This window comes from Chiloscyllium plagiosum, unplaced genomic scaffold (assembly GCF_037043375.1).
Source record: "Chiloscyllium plagiosum isolate Xiang-an unplaced genomic scaffold, Cpla_swu_hap1 HiC_scaffold_11, whole genome shotgun sequence".
Classification (NCBI taxonomy): domain Eukaryota; kingdom Metazoa; phylum Chordata; class Chondrichthyes; order Orectolobiformes; family Hemiscylliidae; genus Chiloscyllium; species Chiloscyllium plagiosum.
In genome coordinates, this window is record NW_028270149.1 from 88,739,723 (window position 1) to 88,759,368 (window position 19,646).

Genomic DNA, 19,646 nt, shown 5'->3' on the forward strand with positions numbered 1-19,646 from the left:
TATCCTAATTGATCAGACTCTACCTCGGTTGGCATGTTGATGGTAGGGTGGCCCTTAAGTATCCATTATAGTACATGCTGGGTGCACATAGCCTCCTCCAAATAAGGGTGCTAGGTGCCTCCGTGTCTATGGAATGATTCGATTGTCCCAAAGGGACAATTTGCATTGTCCCATTCAAATCCAATTTCAAGTGTGTATTGCAGCGTCTGCAGCTATGAAATTTTTTTGCAAAACTGTGGACGACATCATATCTGGATTCTGTAGCATGTGATTGGCACACTTTAGTTGGCTGGTTTGCATTTCCCAGCATGCTTTAATTTATGATCATTTTATCTGTTATTTTGGGTGGCCTGTCTGGCCACATGTTGGCAGGAAGTGTGTTTCATTGCAAATCCTATTGGATCACATGGATCGATTGAAGCCACAGTTCAAGGGAAGGAGGAATTTTACAGGAGCCAGGGGTGTGAAAGATAATAGACAGGCAGGAGGCTGAAAAAACACAGCAAGCCAGGCAGCATCAGGAGGTAGAGAAGTCGATGTTTCGGGTGAAAACCTTCTTCAGGACTGGGAGCTGCACATAAAGGGGGTGCCTGGGGCAAGGTCATGAAGTGGGGATCGGTGAAGACGGGTAAAGGGTATGACCTGGTTGGTCAATGGGAGTAATGTATGCTGTGGTTCTGTTCGCTGAGCTGGGAATTTGTGTTGCAGCCGTTTCGTCCCCTATCTAGGTGACATCCTGTGAAGCACTTCTGTGATGTTTCCTCCGGCATTTATAGTGATTTGTATTTGCCGCTTCCGGTTGTCAGTTCCAGCTGTCCGCTGCAGTGGCCGGTATATTGGGTCCAGGTCGATGTGCTTGTTGATTGAATTAGTGGATGAGTGCCATACCTCTAGGAATTCCCTGGCTGTTCTCTGTTTGGCTTCTCCTATAATAGTAGTGTTTTCCCAGTCAAACTCATGTTGCTTGTCATCTGAGTGTGTGGCTACTAAGGATAGCTGGTCATGTCGTTTCGTGGCTAGTTGGTGTTCATGGATGCGGATCGTTAGCTGTCTTCATGTTTGTCCTATGTAGTGTTTTGTGCAGTCCTTGCACGGGATTTTGTACACTACATTGGTTTTGCTCATGTTGGGTATTGGGTCCTTCGTCCTCGTGAGTTGTTGCCTGAGAGTGGCTGTTGGTTTGTGTGCTGTTATGAGTCCTAGTGGTCGCAGTAGTCTGGCTGTCAGTTCAGAAATGTTTTTGATGTATGGTAGTGTGGCTAGTCCTTTGGGTTGTGGCATGTCCTCATTCCGTTGTCTTTCCCTTAGGCATCTGTTGATGAAATTGCGGGGGTATCCGTTTTTGGCGAATACATTGGAGAGGTGTTTAGATTAGATTAGATTAGATTACAGTGAGGAAACAGGCCCTTCGGCCCAACAAGTCCACACCGACCCGCCGAAGCACAACCCACCCATACCCCTACCTTTACTCCTTACCTAACACTATGGGCAATTTAGCATGGCCAATTCACCTGACCTGCACATCTTTGTGACTGTGGGAGGAAACCGGAACACCCGGAGGAAACCTACGCAGACACTGGGAGAACGTGCAAACTCCACACAGTCAGTCGCCTGAGGTAGGAATTGAACCCGAGAAAACCCTAGCCAGAGAAACAATAGCCAACCTGCTGGACATACAGAACAGACAACAAGACGGGGAACCTATCAACGAAGACTGCATAGTCAAACTACTGGACCTGTGCCTCACAACACACTTCACATTCAACAACCAAATATGTGAACAAATCAACGGCACACCCATGGGCTCACCCATCTCTGGACTCCTAGCAGAAGCGTTAATGCAAAGATTAGAACAAACAGTCTTACCGCAAATTCAACCCAAACTCTGGGTCAGATATGTAGATGATACCTTTGAAATCATTAAAAACACAGAAATAGAAAACACATACAGGATCATCAACGCCATGCTCACAGGAATCCGATTCACTAGAGAGGAAGAAAAGGACAACTAACTCCCATTCCTAGACGTGATGGTACAGAAAACACCGAACGGAGAATTCACCACAAAGGTATACAGGAAAGCCACACACACAGACCAAGTTCTAAACTACGAAAGCAACCACCCCAACACACACAAAAGAAGTTGCATCAAGACACTGTTCAAAAGGGCCACAACACATTGCAGCACACCAGAACTGCAAAAAGAGGAAGAAGAACACTTCTCCAATGTATTCGCCAAAAACGGATACCCGCGCAATTTCATCAACAGATGCCTAAGGGAAAGACAACGGAATGAGGACATGCCACAACCCAAAGGACTAGCCACACTACCATACATCAAAAACATTTCTGAACTGACAGCCAGACTACTGCGACCACTAGGATTCATAATGGCACACAAACCAACAGCCACTCTCAGACAACAACTCACGAGGACGAAGGACCCGATACCCAACATGAGCAAAACCAATGTAGTGTACAAAATCCCATGCAAGGACTGCACAAACCGCTACATAGGATAAACAGGAAGACAGCTAACAATCCGCATCCATGAACAGCAACTAGCCACGAAACGACACGACCAGCTATCCTTAGTAGCCACACACGCGGATGACAAGCAACATGAGTTTGACTGGGAAAACACTACTATTATAGGGCAAGCCAAATAGAGAACAGCCAGGGAATTCCTAGAGGCATGGCACTCATCCACTGATTCAATCAACAAGCACATCGACCTGGACCCAATATACCGGCCACTGCAGCGGACAGCTGGAACTGACAACCGGAAGCGGCAGATAGAAATCACTATAAATGCCGGAGGAAACATCACAGAAGTGCTTCACAGGAGGCTCCCAAGCACTGAAGATGTCACCTAGACAGGGGACGAAACATCTGCAACACAAATTCCCAGCTTGGCGAACAGAACCACAACAACGAGCATCCGAACTACAAATCTTCTCCCAAACTTTGGAAGGAATGTATCCGGTCAGTGGTAGGAAGCAATCGAAAGGATGGGAAGGGAGTCTGGGAAGGACAGGGAAGTTATTTGAAATTGGAGAACTCAATATTGAGTCCTGGCGGTGGGGCCTCAGAGTTGGCAGAAGTGTTTAAGGATGATGCATTGGATGCGGAGACTGGTGGGGTGGTAGGTGAGGCTGGGAGATCTGTCTTTATTGCATTGGCAGGGGGTGTTCAGACCAGTGGAACGGGGAATAGAGATGGTGTGGCAGAGGGCTGTCTGGATGACAGAGGGAGGAAAAGCATGTTGTTCAAAATAGGTGGACATCTGGAATGCTTGTGAATGGAATGTCTCCCCCTCCCAGCAGATGCGGTGGAGGCAGAGGAATTGGGAGGATGCATTAGAGTTCTTGCAGGAAACTGCATGGGAGGAAATATAGTCCAGGTAGTTATGGGAGTCTGCAAGTTTGTTGTAGACATCCATCTGGAGACTGTCACTGGAGATGGAAATTGAGATCAAGAAAGGGGAGGTAAGTGTCCAAGATGGGCCAAGTGAATTTGAGGGTGGGGTGGAAGTTGTGGGCAAAGTCAATGAACTGCTCCAGTTCAGCATGGGTGCAGGACACTGCACTGATGCAGTCATCGATGTAACGGCTAAAGAGTTGGGGCACAGTGCCTGTGTAGGCACTAAGGGGGGACTGTTTGATATAGTCAACAAAGAGGCAGGTGTAGTTGGGGGGAAGGGAAAGTGAAAGCGACAGGGAGTATGGAGTTAAATGGAAAGATAAGCGGCAGGATAGCATATGTGCAGGCAGATTTAAACTTGAGACAGACTGGGAATACAGCAAAAAGTACATCTTATGACTTCCAATATCTCTAATGATAAGAAAGTTAACATTAAGGCACTTTACCTGAATACTCGTAGCATTCGTAACAAAGCAGACGAACTAATGGCACAGATCATCATGAATGATTATGATGTGGTAGGCATCACAGAGACATGGTTACAGGGGGGTCAGGACTGGCAGTTAAACATCCAAGGGTTTACAACTTATTGAAAAGACAGGGAGGTGGGCAGAGGGGGCGGGGTTGCCTTGTTAGTTAAGAAGTAAATTAAATCTATGGCACTGAATGACATCGCGTCGGATGATGTGGAGTCTGTGTGGGTGGGATTGAGGAACCACAAAGGCAAAAAACCATAGTGGGAGTTATGTACAGACCTCCTAACAGTGGTCAGGACCAGAGGCGCAACATGTACCGGGAAATAGAGAAGGCACGTCAGAAAGGCAAGATCACGGTGATCATGGGAGACTTCAATATGCAGGTGGACTGGGTAAATAATGTTGCCAGTGGATCCAAAGAAAGGGAATTCATGGAATGCTTACAGGATGGCTTTTTGGAACAGCTTGTCATGGAGCCCACAAGGGAGCAGGCTATTCTGGACCTAGTGCTATGTAATGAACCAGACTTTATAAAAGATCTTAAAGTAAGGGAACACTTAGGAAGCAGCGATCATAATATGGTAGAGTTCAGTCTGCAGTTTGAAAGAGAGAAGGCAAAATCGGATGTAATGGTGTTACAGTTAAATAAAGGTAATTATGAGGGCATGAGAGAGGAACTGACGAAAATAGACTGGAAGCAGAGCCTAGCAGGGAAGACAGTTGAGCAAAAATGGCAGGAGTTTGTGGGTAAAATTGAGGACACAGTACAGAGGTTCGTCCCCAAGAAGAGAAAGATTATCCGGGGAGAGATGAGACAGCCATGGCTGACAAAGGAAGTCAGGAAATGTATCAAAGAAAAAGAGAGATCCTATAAAGTGGCCAAGAGCACTGGGAAATCAGAAGATTGGGAAGGCTACAAAAACAAACAGAGGATAACAAAGAGAGAAATAAGGAAGAAGAGGATCAAATATGAAGGTAGGCTAGCCAGTAATATTAGAAATGATAGTAAAAGTTTCTTTCAATACATAAGAAACAAACGACAGGCAAGAGTAGACATTGGGTCACTTCAAACTGATGCTGGAAGCCTAGTGATGGGAGATAAGGAAATAGCAGGAGAACTTAATAATTACTTTGCATCAGTCTTCACAGTGGAAGACATGAGTAATATCCCAACAATTAAAGGGAGTCAGGGGGCTGAGTTGAGTATGGTTGCCATTACAAAAGAGAAAGTGCTAGAAAAGCTAAAAGGTCTTAAAATTGATAAATCTCCTGGCCCCGATGGGCTACATCTTAGAGTTCTGAGGGAGGTGGCTGAGGAAATAGCGGAGGCGTTGGTTGAGATCTTTCAAAAGTCACGAGTCAGGGAAAGTCCTGAATGTTTGGAAGATCGCTGTTGTAACCCCTTGTTCAAGAAAGGATCAAGGCAAAAGATGGAAAATTATAGGCCAATTAGCCTAACCTCGGTTGTTGGTAAAATTTGATTAGATTAGATTACTTACAGTGTGGAAACAGGCCCTTCGGCCCAACAAGTCCACACCGACCCGCCAAAGGGCAACCCACCCATACCCCTACATTTACCCCTTATTACCTAACACTAAGGGCAATTTAGCATGGCCAATTCATCTAACCTGCACATCTTTGGACTGTGGGAGGAAACCGGAGCACCCGGAGGAAACCCACGCAGACACGGGGAGAACGTGCAAACTCCACACAGTCAGTTGCCTGAGTCGGGAATTGAACCCGGGTCTCTGGCGCTGTGAGGCAGCAGTGCTAACCACTGTGCCACCATGCCGCCCACTAAATTCTAGAATCCATCATTAAGGATGAGGTTTCTAAGTTCTTGGAAGAGCAGGGTCGGATTAGAACAAGTCAACATGGATTTAGTAAGGGGAGGTTGTGCCTGACAAACCTGTTGGAGTTCTTTGAAGAGGTGACAAGTAGGTTAGACCAGGGAAACCCATTGGATGTTATCTATCTAGACTTCCAAAAGGCCTTTGATAAGATGCCACACGGGAGGCTGCTGAGCAAAGTGAGGTGAGGGCCCATGGTGTTCGAGGTGAGCTACTGGTATGGATTGAGGATTGGCTGTCTGACAGAAGGCAGAGAGTTGAGATAAAAGGTTCTTTTTCGGAATGGCAGCTGGTGACAAGCGGTGTCCCGCAGGGTTCAGTGTTGGGCCACAGCTGTTCACATTATATATTAATGATCTGGATGAAGGGACTGGGGGCATCCTAGCGAAGTTTGCCGATGATACAAAGTTAGGTAGACAGGCAGGTAGTACTGAGGAAGTGGGGAGGCTGCAGAAGGATCTAGGCAGTTTGGAAGAGTGGTCCAGGAAATGGCTGATGGAATTCAATGTGAGCAAATGCGAGGTCTTGCACTTTGGAAAAAAGAATACAAGCATGGACTACTTTCTAAACGGTGAGAAAATTCGTAAAGCCAAAGTACAGAGGGATCTGGGAGTGCTAGTTGAGGATTCTCTAAAGGTAAACATGCAGGTTGAGTCCATGATTAAGAAAGCGAATGCAATGTTGTCAATTATCTGAGGGTTGGAATATAAAAGCACTGTTGTGCTACTGAGACTTTATAAAGCTCTGGTTAGGCCCCATTTGGAGTACTGTGTCCTGATTTGGTCCCCGCACCTCAGGAAGGACATACTGGCACTGGAGCGTTTCCAGCGGAGATTCACACGGATGATCCCTGGAATGGTAGGTCTAACATATGAGGAACGGCTGAGGATCCTGGGATTGTATTCATTGGAGTTTAGAAGATTAAGGGGAGATCTAATAGAAACTTACAAGATAATACGTGGCTTGGAGAGGGTGGATGCTAGGAAATTGTTTCCGTTAGGCGAGGAGACTAGGACCCGTGGACACAGCCTTAGAATTAGAGGGGGTAAATTCAGAACAGAAATGCGGAGACATTTCTTCAGCCAGAGAGTGGTGGGCCTGTGGAATTCATTGCCACAGAGTGCAGTGGAGGCTGGGACGCTAAATGTCTTCAAGGCAGAAATTGATCAATTCTTGCTGTCACAAGGAATTAAGGGCTACGGGGAGAATGCGGGTAAGTGGAGTTGAAATGCCCATCAGCCATGATTGAATGGCGGAGTGGACTCGATGGGCCGAATGGCCTTACTTCAGCTCCTATGTCTTATGGTCTTATAGCTGGCACCCATGTGGGTGTCCATGGCCACCCCCTTGATTTGGAGGAGTTAAAGGAAAAGTTATTGAGGTGTGAAGGATGGCAGTTTCAAGAAGGTAGGAAAACCCCAGATACAGTCAGGTAAATGAGCCACCTCTAGAAAGGTTAGGAGAGATAGGCAGGTAGTGCAGAAGTCTCCTGTGGCTATCCCCATATCAAACAAGTATGCTGTTTTGGAAAATGTAGGTGGCAGTGGACTGTCAGGAGAATGTAGCACTGACAACCAAGTTACTGCTACCGTGACTGGCTCTACTGTATTGAGGTGTGTATCAGGTTCCAAGTGATTGATGGAGACTCTCTTTAGTCAGAGGCACAGATGTCTCTGTTACTGAGGCCTGTGCAAAAAGGTTTCTTTAAATTGCCCAACTGTATTTTTATGTCTGTCTCTTGCAACATTAATCTGATTCTCAGGTGTTCAATAAATGTCTTGGCTATCTTTGGTTGCTGGAATAGTTTGTCATGTTGAAATTTGTTGTTGACGCAGATCAAGCTTTACCTGCGGCTTAGCTGGTGCCTTGGCCTCCAATCCCGTTGATGTAGTGCGGACTCGCATGATGAACCAGAAAGTGCTTTCAGGGACTCACGTCATTTACAAGGGGACCCTGGATGGTCTTCTACAAGTAAGTCTAAACTAGGGTTGTATCACTAATGGGAGCACATTGATTCATTAACTGCTGAACAATTGTAAGGAACTGTTCATAGATTTACAGATTAGTGTAGGCAGGAAATGGAAGTGGAAGATTCATTCGTGTCCATCAGAGCTATATGACAGCCAAGAATATCAACTCGTGGACTGAGACTTGAGTAGAGTCAAGCATATGATTGGATAGATTAGTTATCTTTCTAGTAATTCCTGTCTCACTTTGGAAGAAGTTGCTGGGAGACTTTGTAACCCGTGTACTGACAAACAGCATGTTCCTGAATGTTTAATATCTAGTTACACTCAATATTTTCTTCCTCTCACCACTCGACTGTCTTGTCCTCTCTCTACTCTCCCTCCTTTTACTCTCTTTCCTTTACTATATCTCCTCTTTGTTCTCTCTTATCTCTCTTTTCTTGCTGTTTTGTGTGTGTGTGTGTGTGTGTGTGTGTGTGTGTGTGTGTGTGTGTGTGTGTGTGTGTGTCTCTCTCTCTCACTCTCTCACAAACAGACCCATATGCATGCACACAGACTTGCTCTTGTACTGATGCTAGCACATGCACACATGTACATATTTGGTGTGTTTTATGCGTTTTTTTTGCCCATGATGACAGTTCAGTTTATGTAGTTTATATGGATTTTAGTAAAGCTCTTGACAAGGTACCACGTGAGAGAATGATTGAGAAAGTAAAAGCACATGGAATTCAAGGAAACTGGGTGAGACGAATCAGAAACTGGCTTATAAACAGGCCACAAAGGGTGTACAGTTCTGATCACCTCACTACAGACAGGATGGAATAGCACTAGGGGAGGTTCATCCGGATATTGCCTGGGATGGAACAATTGAACAATAACGAGAGACTGGATAGGTTTGAATTGTTATCTTTAGAGCAGAGAAGGCTGAAGGAGGACGTAATTGAGTTGTATCAGAATACGACTGGTATGAACAGGGTGAATAAAGAGCAGCTATTTCCTTTGGTTGACAGGTCAGTCACGAGAGGGCATAGTTTCAGGGTAAGGGGCAGGTGATTAGAGGAGTTTTGAGAAAAAAACATTTTCACTCAGTGGTGGGAATCTGGAATACACTGCCTTACGATCTTGAAAAAAATATTTGGATGAGTGCTTGAAATATCATAACATTCAAGGATATGGGACAGGTGTGGGGAATTGGGATGAGCGGACCTTTAGTGGTAGTTATGTCAGTGCAGACTCACTGTGCCGCAGGGTGTTTTCTTAGCTGTATGAATCTCTGTTTAATGTTGACAGACTATTCTATTGGAACGGTATGAAAATTCTCTGAACTTCTTTTCATCGTCCTTTCATATGCAGTATTGTGCAGGATGACTGGATGTGATCAGCAGTATGCACCCTGCTTGTTTGGACCAGATTGCTGCATTCACTGAAAATATTTTGCATTCCAACATTAACAGATTCCCATTTAGAACAATTTAAAAATCTACCAGACATTGATGCACAATTGCTGCTCCAATTTGAAGTTTTTCTCCTCACACTGCTGGAGATGAGTATAGGTTTGAGAAGTGCCTAACTCATTCACATGTCCCAGAACCTTGCTGCAATTCCTACAGGTGAGAGACTGGAGCAGTGTTAGAATGAGGTGTGTGGATGTCTGTTGTAACATTTTCTCTTTGTGTTGTCAGACATGGAGGACTGAAGGTTTCTTGGCTCTGTACAAAGGATTCTGGCCCAATTGGTTACGTCTGGGGCCTTGGAATATCATTGTATCCTTTCTGCTTCACTTGATTGTCATTCACTTTGTTTTAAACAGTGTGCTGGGATTTTTCTTATGTAACACAGGATCCTGCCAAGGTCATCGCAGATTGTATCTCCAGGCACAAGCCCCTTCGTTATCTTCATCACCACTTCTTTCCACATCAGGATAAGTCATGATTGTCATGCAGTCAGTATCCTCATCGTATACTGCATTATTTTGTCAATACTTTTGAAGAAGCAATGTGTGAAAGTCAGGATAATATCTGCAGTATGCGAAAGGAAGGTTTGACTTTACATGTGGAACAATTAATGAAGTAACTTCGCAGAGTAGTCATCCTCCCTTAGTATTAGCAAGGTGGGAAGGACACTGCACTGTACCCCAATCATGCTCGTTCCATCCTCAGTAAGCCAATGTAATATGAATCCAGGTCACAAACTGGGCCCTTCAGACTTGTGCAGCTCAATACAACGTTGGGCATTTGCCAGTGAAGCTATCCGATAAAAGAATCTTCCTAATACAACTTGGATGGGGTAGTGCTGGTTGAGGCTGAGCTGAGTGTTAAAGTGATACAAATTATGAATGTTATTCAACTGAGAAGTGTATAAGAGATTTTCATATTTCTGTACTGTGCTTGCTGACCAATAATTAACTCAAATATATTGTGTATCCTTAACTGTACCTTTCAGTTCTTCATTACATATGAACAGCTCAGAAAGATCCCTGTATGATGTCTTGTTAGTCTCTGCAGGACTGTTCTTCATGCTTGCACTGCTGCCTGGCATTTGTTTGTTGACAGGAGGGAAGCCTTCATTCACCCCGTTGCCTTTTCTTCCACCCTTGTAGGGTGCTGCATGAATGTTACTGCACTTGAATTCAGATGCCTCGCGTACAGAGACCAATGACTTTAATTTTCTGGTAACAATTGAGAAGATTCAATGAGTTACAGTCCCAGTTGATGATGGTGATACTGTCAAATAGGAAACCTCTTCATAGAAACAGGGTTGGGTGGGGGGGGGGGAACCCAACTGCCAATGTCAGGCTGCACATACAATGCATGTGAATTTGTGAGGACATGCATGCTCAACACATAACTGGGAATCTGTCAGTGGAAAAGTGTGCATGAATATGGGGGTTACTCATAAAGAGGTCTTTTGCACTTGAAGCCAAACTTGTCTTTAAGCTGCCTGTACTTGAATGTTCTGGACTTCAAATGTTTGCCTGTGGCCCCTGATCCACATATCAGCTTATGTTCTCATTAATGAGTGTGCTCATTAAGATCCTAAATCGGGATTTATCTACCAGTGATACAAAAACAGTGATTCCGGCAGCTCAGAACACATTGGTTGTCAACTGAGCAGAGTGATGCAGACTCAAAGATGATTTATTGGATCTTGGGCCCCTCGTCTTGCACAATGCAGAAGTAGGGATATCTTGGGCGCAGACCTTTGAATGCATTACGCACAACATAAAAAGTGAGATTCTGTGGCTCAGGTTCTTCAGCAAATGCGCACAATGTCGAGGGTAGTTTTCAGAATGTTGGGACCCTTGGCCACATTTCACACAATGTTGAAATGCCAAATCAATTAGTAACTCAGAAACTGTATTTATGCCAGTTGTAACTAGAAATTTTACAAAGTTGACTGGTTTGGAGGAAGAGCATTTGAAGTACATTGGATATTGTTATGTCAGGACTGAGTTTCAGTTAGATACAGTCACCATACAACACTCATCAGAAAGTTCTCAACTTTCAAAAACAATGATTCCTGAAGAAGAGTCAATCAAATTTGCAATAGATTTTCAGTCTGATTTTCTTTTGCATATTCCTGAAGGTATAAATTTGCTTGCTGAGCTAGTTAATTCTGCTTTTTAGCTGAAAGTGTGATGTATTAATTTAACCACCTTGCTTTCTCACTCCGTTCAAAATGCTGATGATTTTGACAGTGTCACTCCAGTTGGCAGGCACTTCTCACTCTCATGCAGAGCAGCCTGGGACTAGGAAATGAGCCTGCAGCATGGTCTGCAAATGCTTTCCTCCACAAAGATCTTTATTTTTACCCTCTCTACATGCTTGAGGTGTTTTGCTGGTTATGCACCAGTGCTTTGAGGGGCTGTCTCTAAATCACAGGAGCTTAAATTACATAGTCTCCCTTTGTCTTGCAATGTGATCATAGAGAGGAATTATGTACAGCTTCTGATAGTCAACCTTTAGGACTGCCTGTTGGAGAAAAACAAATACTTATCATTTGATGACTGCCTCCATATCAGATGTCAGCATCCTTTCAGTATTAAATTTAATTTGGAAAAATCATTTTAAAAAAGAGATACTCAAGTTAAAGTATTTTTAAGCTGTTAATAACTAAATCTGAGACAATCTGCAAACATTTGTGGTTACTGGTTTATTTTTGGGCCAATATGACATGCCATTGGAAGCAGCAAAGCTGTCCTTAGGGATGGATTTTATTAACACTGCATGTTAGTGACATTGTTCATACCTGTCTATGGGCACTGTGGCCTGTCTTGACCATGTTCCCCATTTAGGTTGGTGATAGTACTAAAGTCTCGAGGGAGCTAGTGACTTCGAGATCAGGTATTACTGCGGTGCAGATGTGTGTAATGTGGTCCCTTGATCCTATTCAGATTACACTCAACATAGGGGTAGGGAAATCCTCGTGAGATAACCTAGTATATATTGAATTGTCAGATTTAATTTTGAAATACAAAGCACGAATGTTTCTCTACCTTATGTGAGCCTGAAAGCTAGTGCTGACCAGTCATTGGGTGCTGAACAGGTTGAGCTCTTGTCAAATTTTTCAAAGTAACACAGAATGTTGAACAATCTCTGATGAGAGAGTTGTCCCGTGTGGATGCCTGTTTAATTAATCAGTTTTGGTATGTATATACTTGGAGTTTGTCAAGGCTTTTTGGGGCTTGGGCTTGAACACAGAATGGGATTTGCAAACCTCTCCCTGTGTGATTTGTATTTATGTAATAATATAACAATAATGAATGTTATAATTATGTACATTGGTGGATCAACTTCATTTAATTTTGAACATCCTAAATATCATATCAATACAGAATTGTTGGATGCTATTGCCCTGTTCTCAAAGTCTGACTTCTCACACATCAGCGCCTTGCTGTCCTGCTTATGTCTCTGCCTCTTGTTATTAAATAATGAATCCAGGGCTTTCTCATGCAGCTGGTACATAATGTTCCTTCACAACCAACACTGACAGAGCAACTGATTGTTACATCAACATCTTAATTATTTTCTTACATCTCAGTTTTAATTTGAGAGCTATGCTTTATGATATATTTGTAGTTCTTCCAAAGTCTTTGCGTGGAAAAAAATGGTTAAGTGATCTTCAAATATGGCTAAGTTAAAAATCACACAACACCAGGTTATAGTACAACAGGTTTATTTGGAAGCTCTAGCTTTTGGCACACTGCTCCTTCCACAGGTGGTTCTGGAGTATAAGATCATAAGACACAGAATTTATAGCAAAAGTTTACAGTGTGATGTAACTGAAATTGTGTTGAAAAAGACCTGGATTGTTTGTTAAGTCTCTCATCTTTTAGAACGACCATGTTGGTTTCAGTTCTTTCATACCTAAATCGCAAAACTTCTTTAAAAGTTACATTCTCAAGCGAACTTCAACAATTGGTGTCATGTCGGCCCAGATAATGCATTGAAGGTGTGAGGTGCCCTGTGTGAGGCTGTCTGTGCCACAATGTGCAGACTGATTCTAATGTAAAAATGGATTAATGCAATGTTTAAGCAAAGTCAAATGTAATTCTGCAAGTACAAATTCACACCTCAAACTTGTGCATGTGGGGGGGGGGGGGTAGGGACGGGGGTTATGAGTGTCTGTGAGAAAGTGTGTATGTGTGCGTATCAGTGTAAAGGTGTATAAGTCTGTGTGAGAGAGTGAGTGTGGGAGTGTATGAGAGAGGGTCTGTGTGAGTGTATGGGTCTGTACGGGTGTGTGTGTGTGTGTAGGAGAGTCCATGTCTGTATGTGTGTATAGTGCAATGGTCTCACCTGTAATATGACATGAACCCAAGGTTCTGGTTGAGGCCCTCCCTATGGGTATCGAACTTGGCTATCAGCCTCTGCTCGGCCACTTTGTGTTGTTGCCTGTCCTGAAGTCTGCCTTGGAGGACTGTCACCCGAAGGTCTGAGGTCAAATGTGCCGCACCGCTGAAGTGTTCCCCAACTGGGAGGGAACACAATTGAAGGGACTGGGAGCCATGAACACACCAGAAAAGAATATTTCTTGTTTCTTCACGAGTAATTATGATTAAGACATTAGCAGCACATTGGTCTGGGATATTGTTCATCAATCACTTTGGCGCTGAGTCTTATTGCTTTATCTCAATATTTCATCAGCAATGCGTATTGGATATCACTGGACTCTCAGATGTTTTCAGCTGTTCATTGCACAGTTCCCCTCTGGATTATTGCACAAAACCATTCAAATGGAAAATAAAATATACGCTGTGCAATGATTTTTCTTAGCTTCCTCTCTTATTTACTGTAATATTTGATCAAGGGTTATAGATTGCTAACAATGGTTAAGAATTCACAAGTGGTTGTTGAGAAGTGATAGTTGTAAGTCAGCCAGGAAAGACATCATGGATGCACAACATGTAACAGATGAGAGCAGTTTACAGGGCCTGGCTTAGATGACATGGCAGAGAAGTCTGATCTTTGTTAGCCTTCAGCAATGATGTCTTCCACCCTCTGAGCATGGATTGACTTGAGAGCTGTCCTCTGCCTTCAAACCCTCCTGTTTTAAGTGTCCATTTAAGGGGCTGATAGATAGTCATGTCAATCATGTCCTTAATTATATTCATTCAGTTGTCCAATGACAGGGAAGAGATAATCAGATCGGACGTGTCCTATAATCGGCTCCACACCTGCGATGTCATTCCTTTGTTGAGGGACAGATACCTTATCACTTTCCCCACTCATTAAGAGATGAGTCATGAGATTTCTTCCAGTCTTTCTTGTGAGACAGCTAATCTAACAGGATTTACTAACAATACGGACTGCCCCCTGAGGGTGCTGACTCACTCTGTCTCTCCTGAAGGTGCTGCCTGTCTCTTCCGTGAAGGTTCTGTCTCTTTCTGTTCTCACTGAAGACGCTGACTCTCTCTCTCATCATTTTTATATGGCTGTACTACTTTGAAATACCCAAACTCCTAAGCTAAGCAGATTCAGACCTGGATAGTACTTGGATGGGAGACCGCCGGTAATACCAGGTGTAATAGGTTTAGAATTCTTGTGGCATAGTGGTAATGTCCCTACCCCCTCACGGAAGGCTTGGGTTCAAGACCTATGTGTTCCAGAAGTCTGTCATAACGTCTCTGAAGGGGTTGATTAAAAATTCCTGCTGATTTTTCAAATATCATTAGCTGAATTATTGTAGTCAAAGAGTCCTGCAGCATGGAGAGAGGCCCTTTGGCCCAAACTGGTCCGTGCCAACCAAAATTGTCCCATCCATGCTAACCACATTTCCCTGCACTTGGTCCATATCCTTCTAAACCTTTCCTATCCATGTATTTATCCAAATGTTTTATTCTAACTGTTGTTAATATACCTGCCTCAACCACTATTACCCTCTGATTCCTACCATCAAGCCAATTGGGTATCCACTTTGTGAGGTACCCCTGAATTCCATGTGATCTAACCTTTCAGAGCAGCCTATCATGTGGAACCTTATCAAAGGCCTTACTGAAATCTGTATAGACACATCTGCCCTGCCCTCGTCAACCTTCCTGGTCAATTCATCAAAGAACTCTTAACAAATTTGTGAGGCATGACCTCCCACTCTCAAAGCCATGCTGACTACTCCAAGTCAAACCCTGTCTTTCCAAATGGATGTATATCTTATCTCAGAATCTTCTCAAGTAACTTAAAACACCACAGATTTTAAGCTTCCTGGTCTGTAATTCCCAGGCTTTTCTTTGCAACTCTTCTTGAATAATGGCACAATATTCGCTACCACCTTGTCTTCAGGGACCTCACTAATGGCTAACGATGTTGAAAAAATATTGGCCTCTTGCAATGTTCTTGGCTATATCTGGTAAGGATCAGGAGATTTATCCACCTTCATGTATTCTAATATATCCAACACCTCATCTACTATGATATGGACTGCCACCAAGCTATCACCACAAACTTCCCCAAGTTCCCTAGTATTCATGTCTTTCTCCACAGCGGAGAAATATTCATTGAGAATCTCGCCTCTGTCCTGTCGTTCTCCACATACATGTCCACCTTGGTCCTTGGGGGGCCCTATTCTGTCCCTAGTTTTTTTTCCTTTAGTGTACTTAACCTCTTTGAATTCACCCTAATCTTTTCAGCCAAGGCTATCTCGTATCCTCTTTTGCCCTCCTGGTTTCCTCCTTTAGTAAATTCCTGTATTCCCTGTATACCTCCAGGGATTCCCTTGATCCCAGCTCCCTGTTCCTGAGCCACACCTTTTTTTTTGTGGTTAAAGCCTCAATACGTCTTGTCATCCAGGGTTCCCTAATCCTGTCAACTTTTGCTGTCGCCCTCACAGGAATATATAGACCTTTGAATTCAAGCTATCTCACTTTTAAAGACCTCCCAATTGCCAGAATCACCTTTGCCTGCAAACATACTACTCCAATAAACCCCTGCAGGCTCCTTAGTAATTCCATCAAAAATCACTTTGCCCCAATTTAGAACTCGAACCTGTTGACCAGTGTTGTCACTATCCATAATTATTTTGAAATTAATAGGACTATGGTCACTGGTCCCAAAGTGCTCCCCCACAAAGACCTCCATCGTCTGACTTGCCCAATTTCCCAAGAGTAGGTTGAGTTTGTCCCTTTCGGTGAGGGACCCTCTACTACTTAACTTTCCTGAATGCACTGTAGTTTCTCACATCTTTCACTCTTCACTCCTTTGTTTCACATTTCTCAGCATTTCTTGTTTTCCATATTTTCACTTAGCTTTTATCTCATCAGTATGACATTTACTTTTTTCCTCACCCAACACTTTGTGTTTCTTGCATTTTTCACTCAATATTTTTTCATCTTCCAAATTTCTCACCATTTTGTTAAGTTTATCTTTGTACATTCCCTCACCTTGTTTCACATTTTATTTCTTAAATTTCACTCAGACTTTTCCTCAGTTTTCAGTGACCACAATATGATTGTGGCTGGTCTCCCACTGCAGTACCCTGTCCCTTCTTTCTCCCCATACTCCTTAATACTTTCAGCCCCTAAAAACTAGATCATGTGGTAAAATCCACAGGCTCACCACTTTCTAAGGGAAGAACATTTTCCTTAACTCAGTCCAACATGGCCCACCTTATATGACCCTGGTTCTAGCCTCCCTGGTTATTGGGAACATACTTCCTGTACTTACTTTGTAATCTGCTGCTTAGAACTGCAATGTGTCACTGCTTCTTTTATCAGTTGCAATCTTCTCAAATGGCGAGAGGCAATGGCATAGCGATATTGTTGGACTGTTAATTCAGAGAGCCGTGTAATGTGCTGTGGTCTTGAGTTTGAATGCTTCCATGGCAGATGGTGGAATTTGAACTTTTTTAAAAAAAAATCTGAAGTGTCTAATGATGACGATGAAACCATTGTCGATTGTCGTAAAATCCTAATTCCCTTTTAGGGAAATCTGGTCTATATGTGATTCCGTAGCCACAGCAATGTGGTTCTCTCTGAAATAATCTGGAGTGTCGATTAGTTGAAGGCCAATGAGGGATGGGCAATTGATGCCCTTGACAACCACAATGAAAACTACTATGGATGGTACGTGCAAACTCAGTGGGCTGAATTGCCTTCGTCTATGCTGTAATCATTCTGAGTCTGTAACATGCGGAGGAAGTCAGAGTGTGTGAGTGAATATAAAGGATGTAGTCTTTGGGGCAGCCAACGTTCTGAGGCAGCTTTCAATGAAAAGAACAATGGAAAGTTGAGAAATGGTGTTGGACTAGTTAGTCTAATTAGACTAGTTAGACTAATAGTTATTCTGACTATCATGGACACAATGGGTTTCCACACTAATAGCCAATGACTCCATGAGGACAAGAGACTAGAGTAGGGGGCTCGGGTGGAGGCAGAATACTAGGAATTGGAAATTTATTTGCTCTGTGAGAGAAGAGAGGAAGGTTCTTGGCTGAAGATAAGAGTGAGGCAACAAAGGTGACAGAAGAGCATAAGCTCAGCGTGATCCTAAACTTCGAGGTGGTGGCATAACAATATGAATCTGACGCCTTTGCTCGAGACAATTTTTTTTTAAATTACTCATTCACAGGGTGAGGGCATCACTGGCTCGGCAGCATTTATTGCCCATCCCTAATTGCCCAGAAAGTAGTTAAGAGTCAACCACATTGCTGTGGGTCTGGAGTCACATGTAGGCCAGACCAGGTAAGGATGGCAGTTTCCTTCCCCAAAGGACATTAGTGAACCAGTTGGGTATTTTCCAACAATCAACAATGGAGTCATGGTCATCATTAGACTCTTAAATTCCAGGCTTTTTAAAATTGAATTCAAATTCCACCATCTGCCATGGCGGGCTTTGAGCCCTGGTCCCCAGAACATCATCTGGGTCTCTGGATTAACAGTCTAGTGATAATGCCACTCGGCCATCACTTCAAGTTGTTCAGAATGAGAGAGGAGCAATTCGAGGGCACCAGGAATATATTCAACCTGGATGAGCTTCGAAAGGGACTTGGCCGGATGGAGGAGTTTGGGAAGAAAGATTTACATCATGTCTATCTCTGATCAGTTGAATTTTAGAAGTGGTACAGGATCAAAGAAACCAGAATTCAGGTACAGAAATTGTGACATGTAATGTGATAAACTAGTGAACTGTTACACTGGCATGTGGGGCATGTAAGTTTTAAAAATAGAAGCAGAGACCAAAAGCAAGGAAGTTCATAATGAACTCACCTGAAGTATGAGTTCAGGGTTGACTGGAGAATTCCAGGCACCTCTGTTTGGGAAAGATATCAGAACCCTCTCGAGTGGGTACAGACAAAATTTACCAACATTGCATAATGGAAGAGGAGGGATTTCTATTCGATGGAAGGAGTACCTGGGATTGTTCTTATTGGAGTAGAGAAAATTGAGCAGAACTTTTATTAAGATATTCAGAATAGCAAAAGGATTTTTTTGTTTGGATTATGCTATTGCCAGTCTGGTTTGATCTGAGTTCTGTTCCTATAATGTTAACCTTTGTATACTAATGAGACTGGGTTCTTGGTGAGACAGATGTCTTAAGGTTTATTAACACTAACTATTTACACTGTTAGAAGATCTCAGATATCTACATAGTCTGAGTTCTGTGTTTCTGACAGCTACCTTAAGTGACAGCAGTACTCTGCCTGGCTGACTGCAAGCTACACTGCATCCATTGTGCTGGGAGGCAGAAAGAGGCAGATAAAATGTTGAAGATGCAATGAGGATCTCTATACAGGGACATTACATGTCATCACCTACCTGTCTTCAAATTATACTATCTTTCTGAGATCCATGCAAAAATGCAGTAGTTATGGTGAGGTAAATAAATTATATCGGGTGGCATGGTTGCTCAGTAGTTAGCACTGCTGCCCCACAGTGCCAGGGACCTAGGTTCGATTGCAGCCTCGGGTGACGACTTTACGCATTCTTTCTCTGTCTGTGTGGGTTTCGTCTGGGGGCTCTGGTTTCCTCCCACAATTCAAAGATGTGCAGGTTAGGTGAATTGGCCATGCTAAATTGTCCATAGTGTTCAGGGATGTGTTGGTTAGGTGCATTAGTCAGGGACAAATATAGTGTAGGGGAATGGGTCTCGGTGGGTTACTCTTCACAGGATCAGTGTGAACTTGTTGAGCCAAAGGGCCTATTTCCACACTAAATGATTCTAATTCTAATATTTTGTGGCAGGTTGGTCAAGACAGTCATAACTATTAGAAAAAAAAAACAAATCATAGAATCCTTATGGTGTGAAAGCAGGCCATTCAAGCCATTAAGGCAGATGTGAGGACTGCAGATGCTGGAGATTAGAATCAAATTTGAGTGGAGCTGGAAAAACACAGCAGGTCAGGCAGCATCCGAGGAGCAAGAACATCGATGTTTTGGGCAAAAGCCCTTCATCAGGAATGGGGGCCATTTGGGCCATTAAGTCCACCCTATCCTTGTA

The 19,646-nt window shown here is 43.4% G+C and overlaps 1 protein-coding gene across 2 annotated transcripts in view; it reads left to right on the forward strand.

Annotated features, from left to right (window-relative positions):
- Positions 1–13,981, forward strand: part of slc25a14 (solute carrier family 25 member 14) — an 86,785-nt gene extending 72,804 nt beyond the window's left edge. For both annotated transcript variants that reach the window (XM_087992292.1, XM_043704270.2), the window contains 3 exons: positions 7,585–7,720; positions 9,399–9,479; positions 10,159–13,981. In XM_087992292.1, coding sequence (XP_087848418.1) covers positions 7,585–7,720; positions 9,399–9,479; positions 10,159–10,200 — 259 coding nt within the window. In that variant the 3' untranslated portion in view covers positions 10,201–13,981. The remainder of the gene's footprint in view (positions 1–7,584; positions 7,721–9,398; positions 9,480–10,158) is intronic.
- The last annotated feature ends 5,665 nt before the right edge of the window (positions 13,982–19,646 follow it).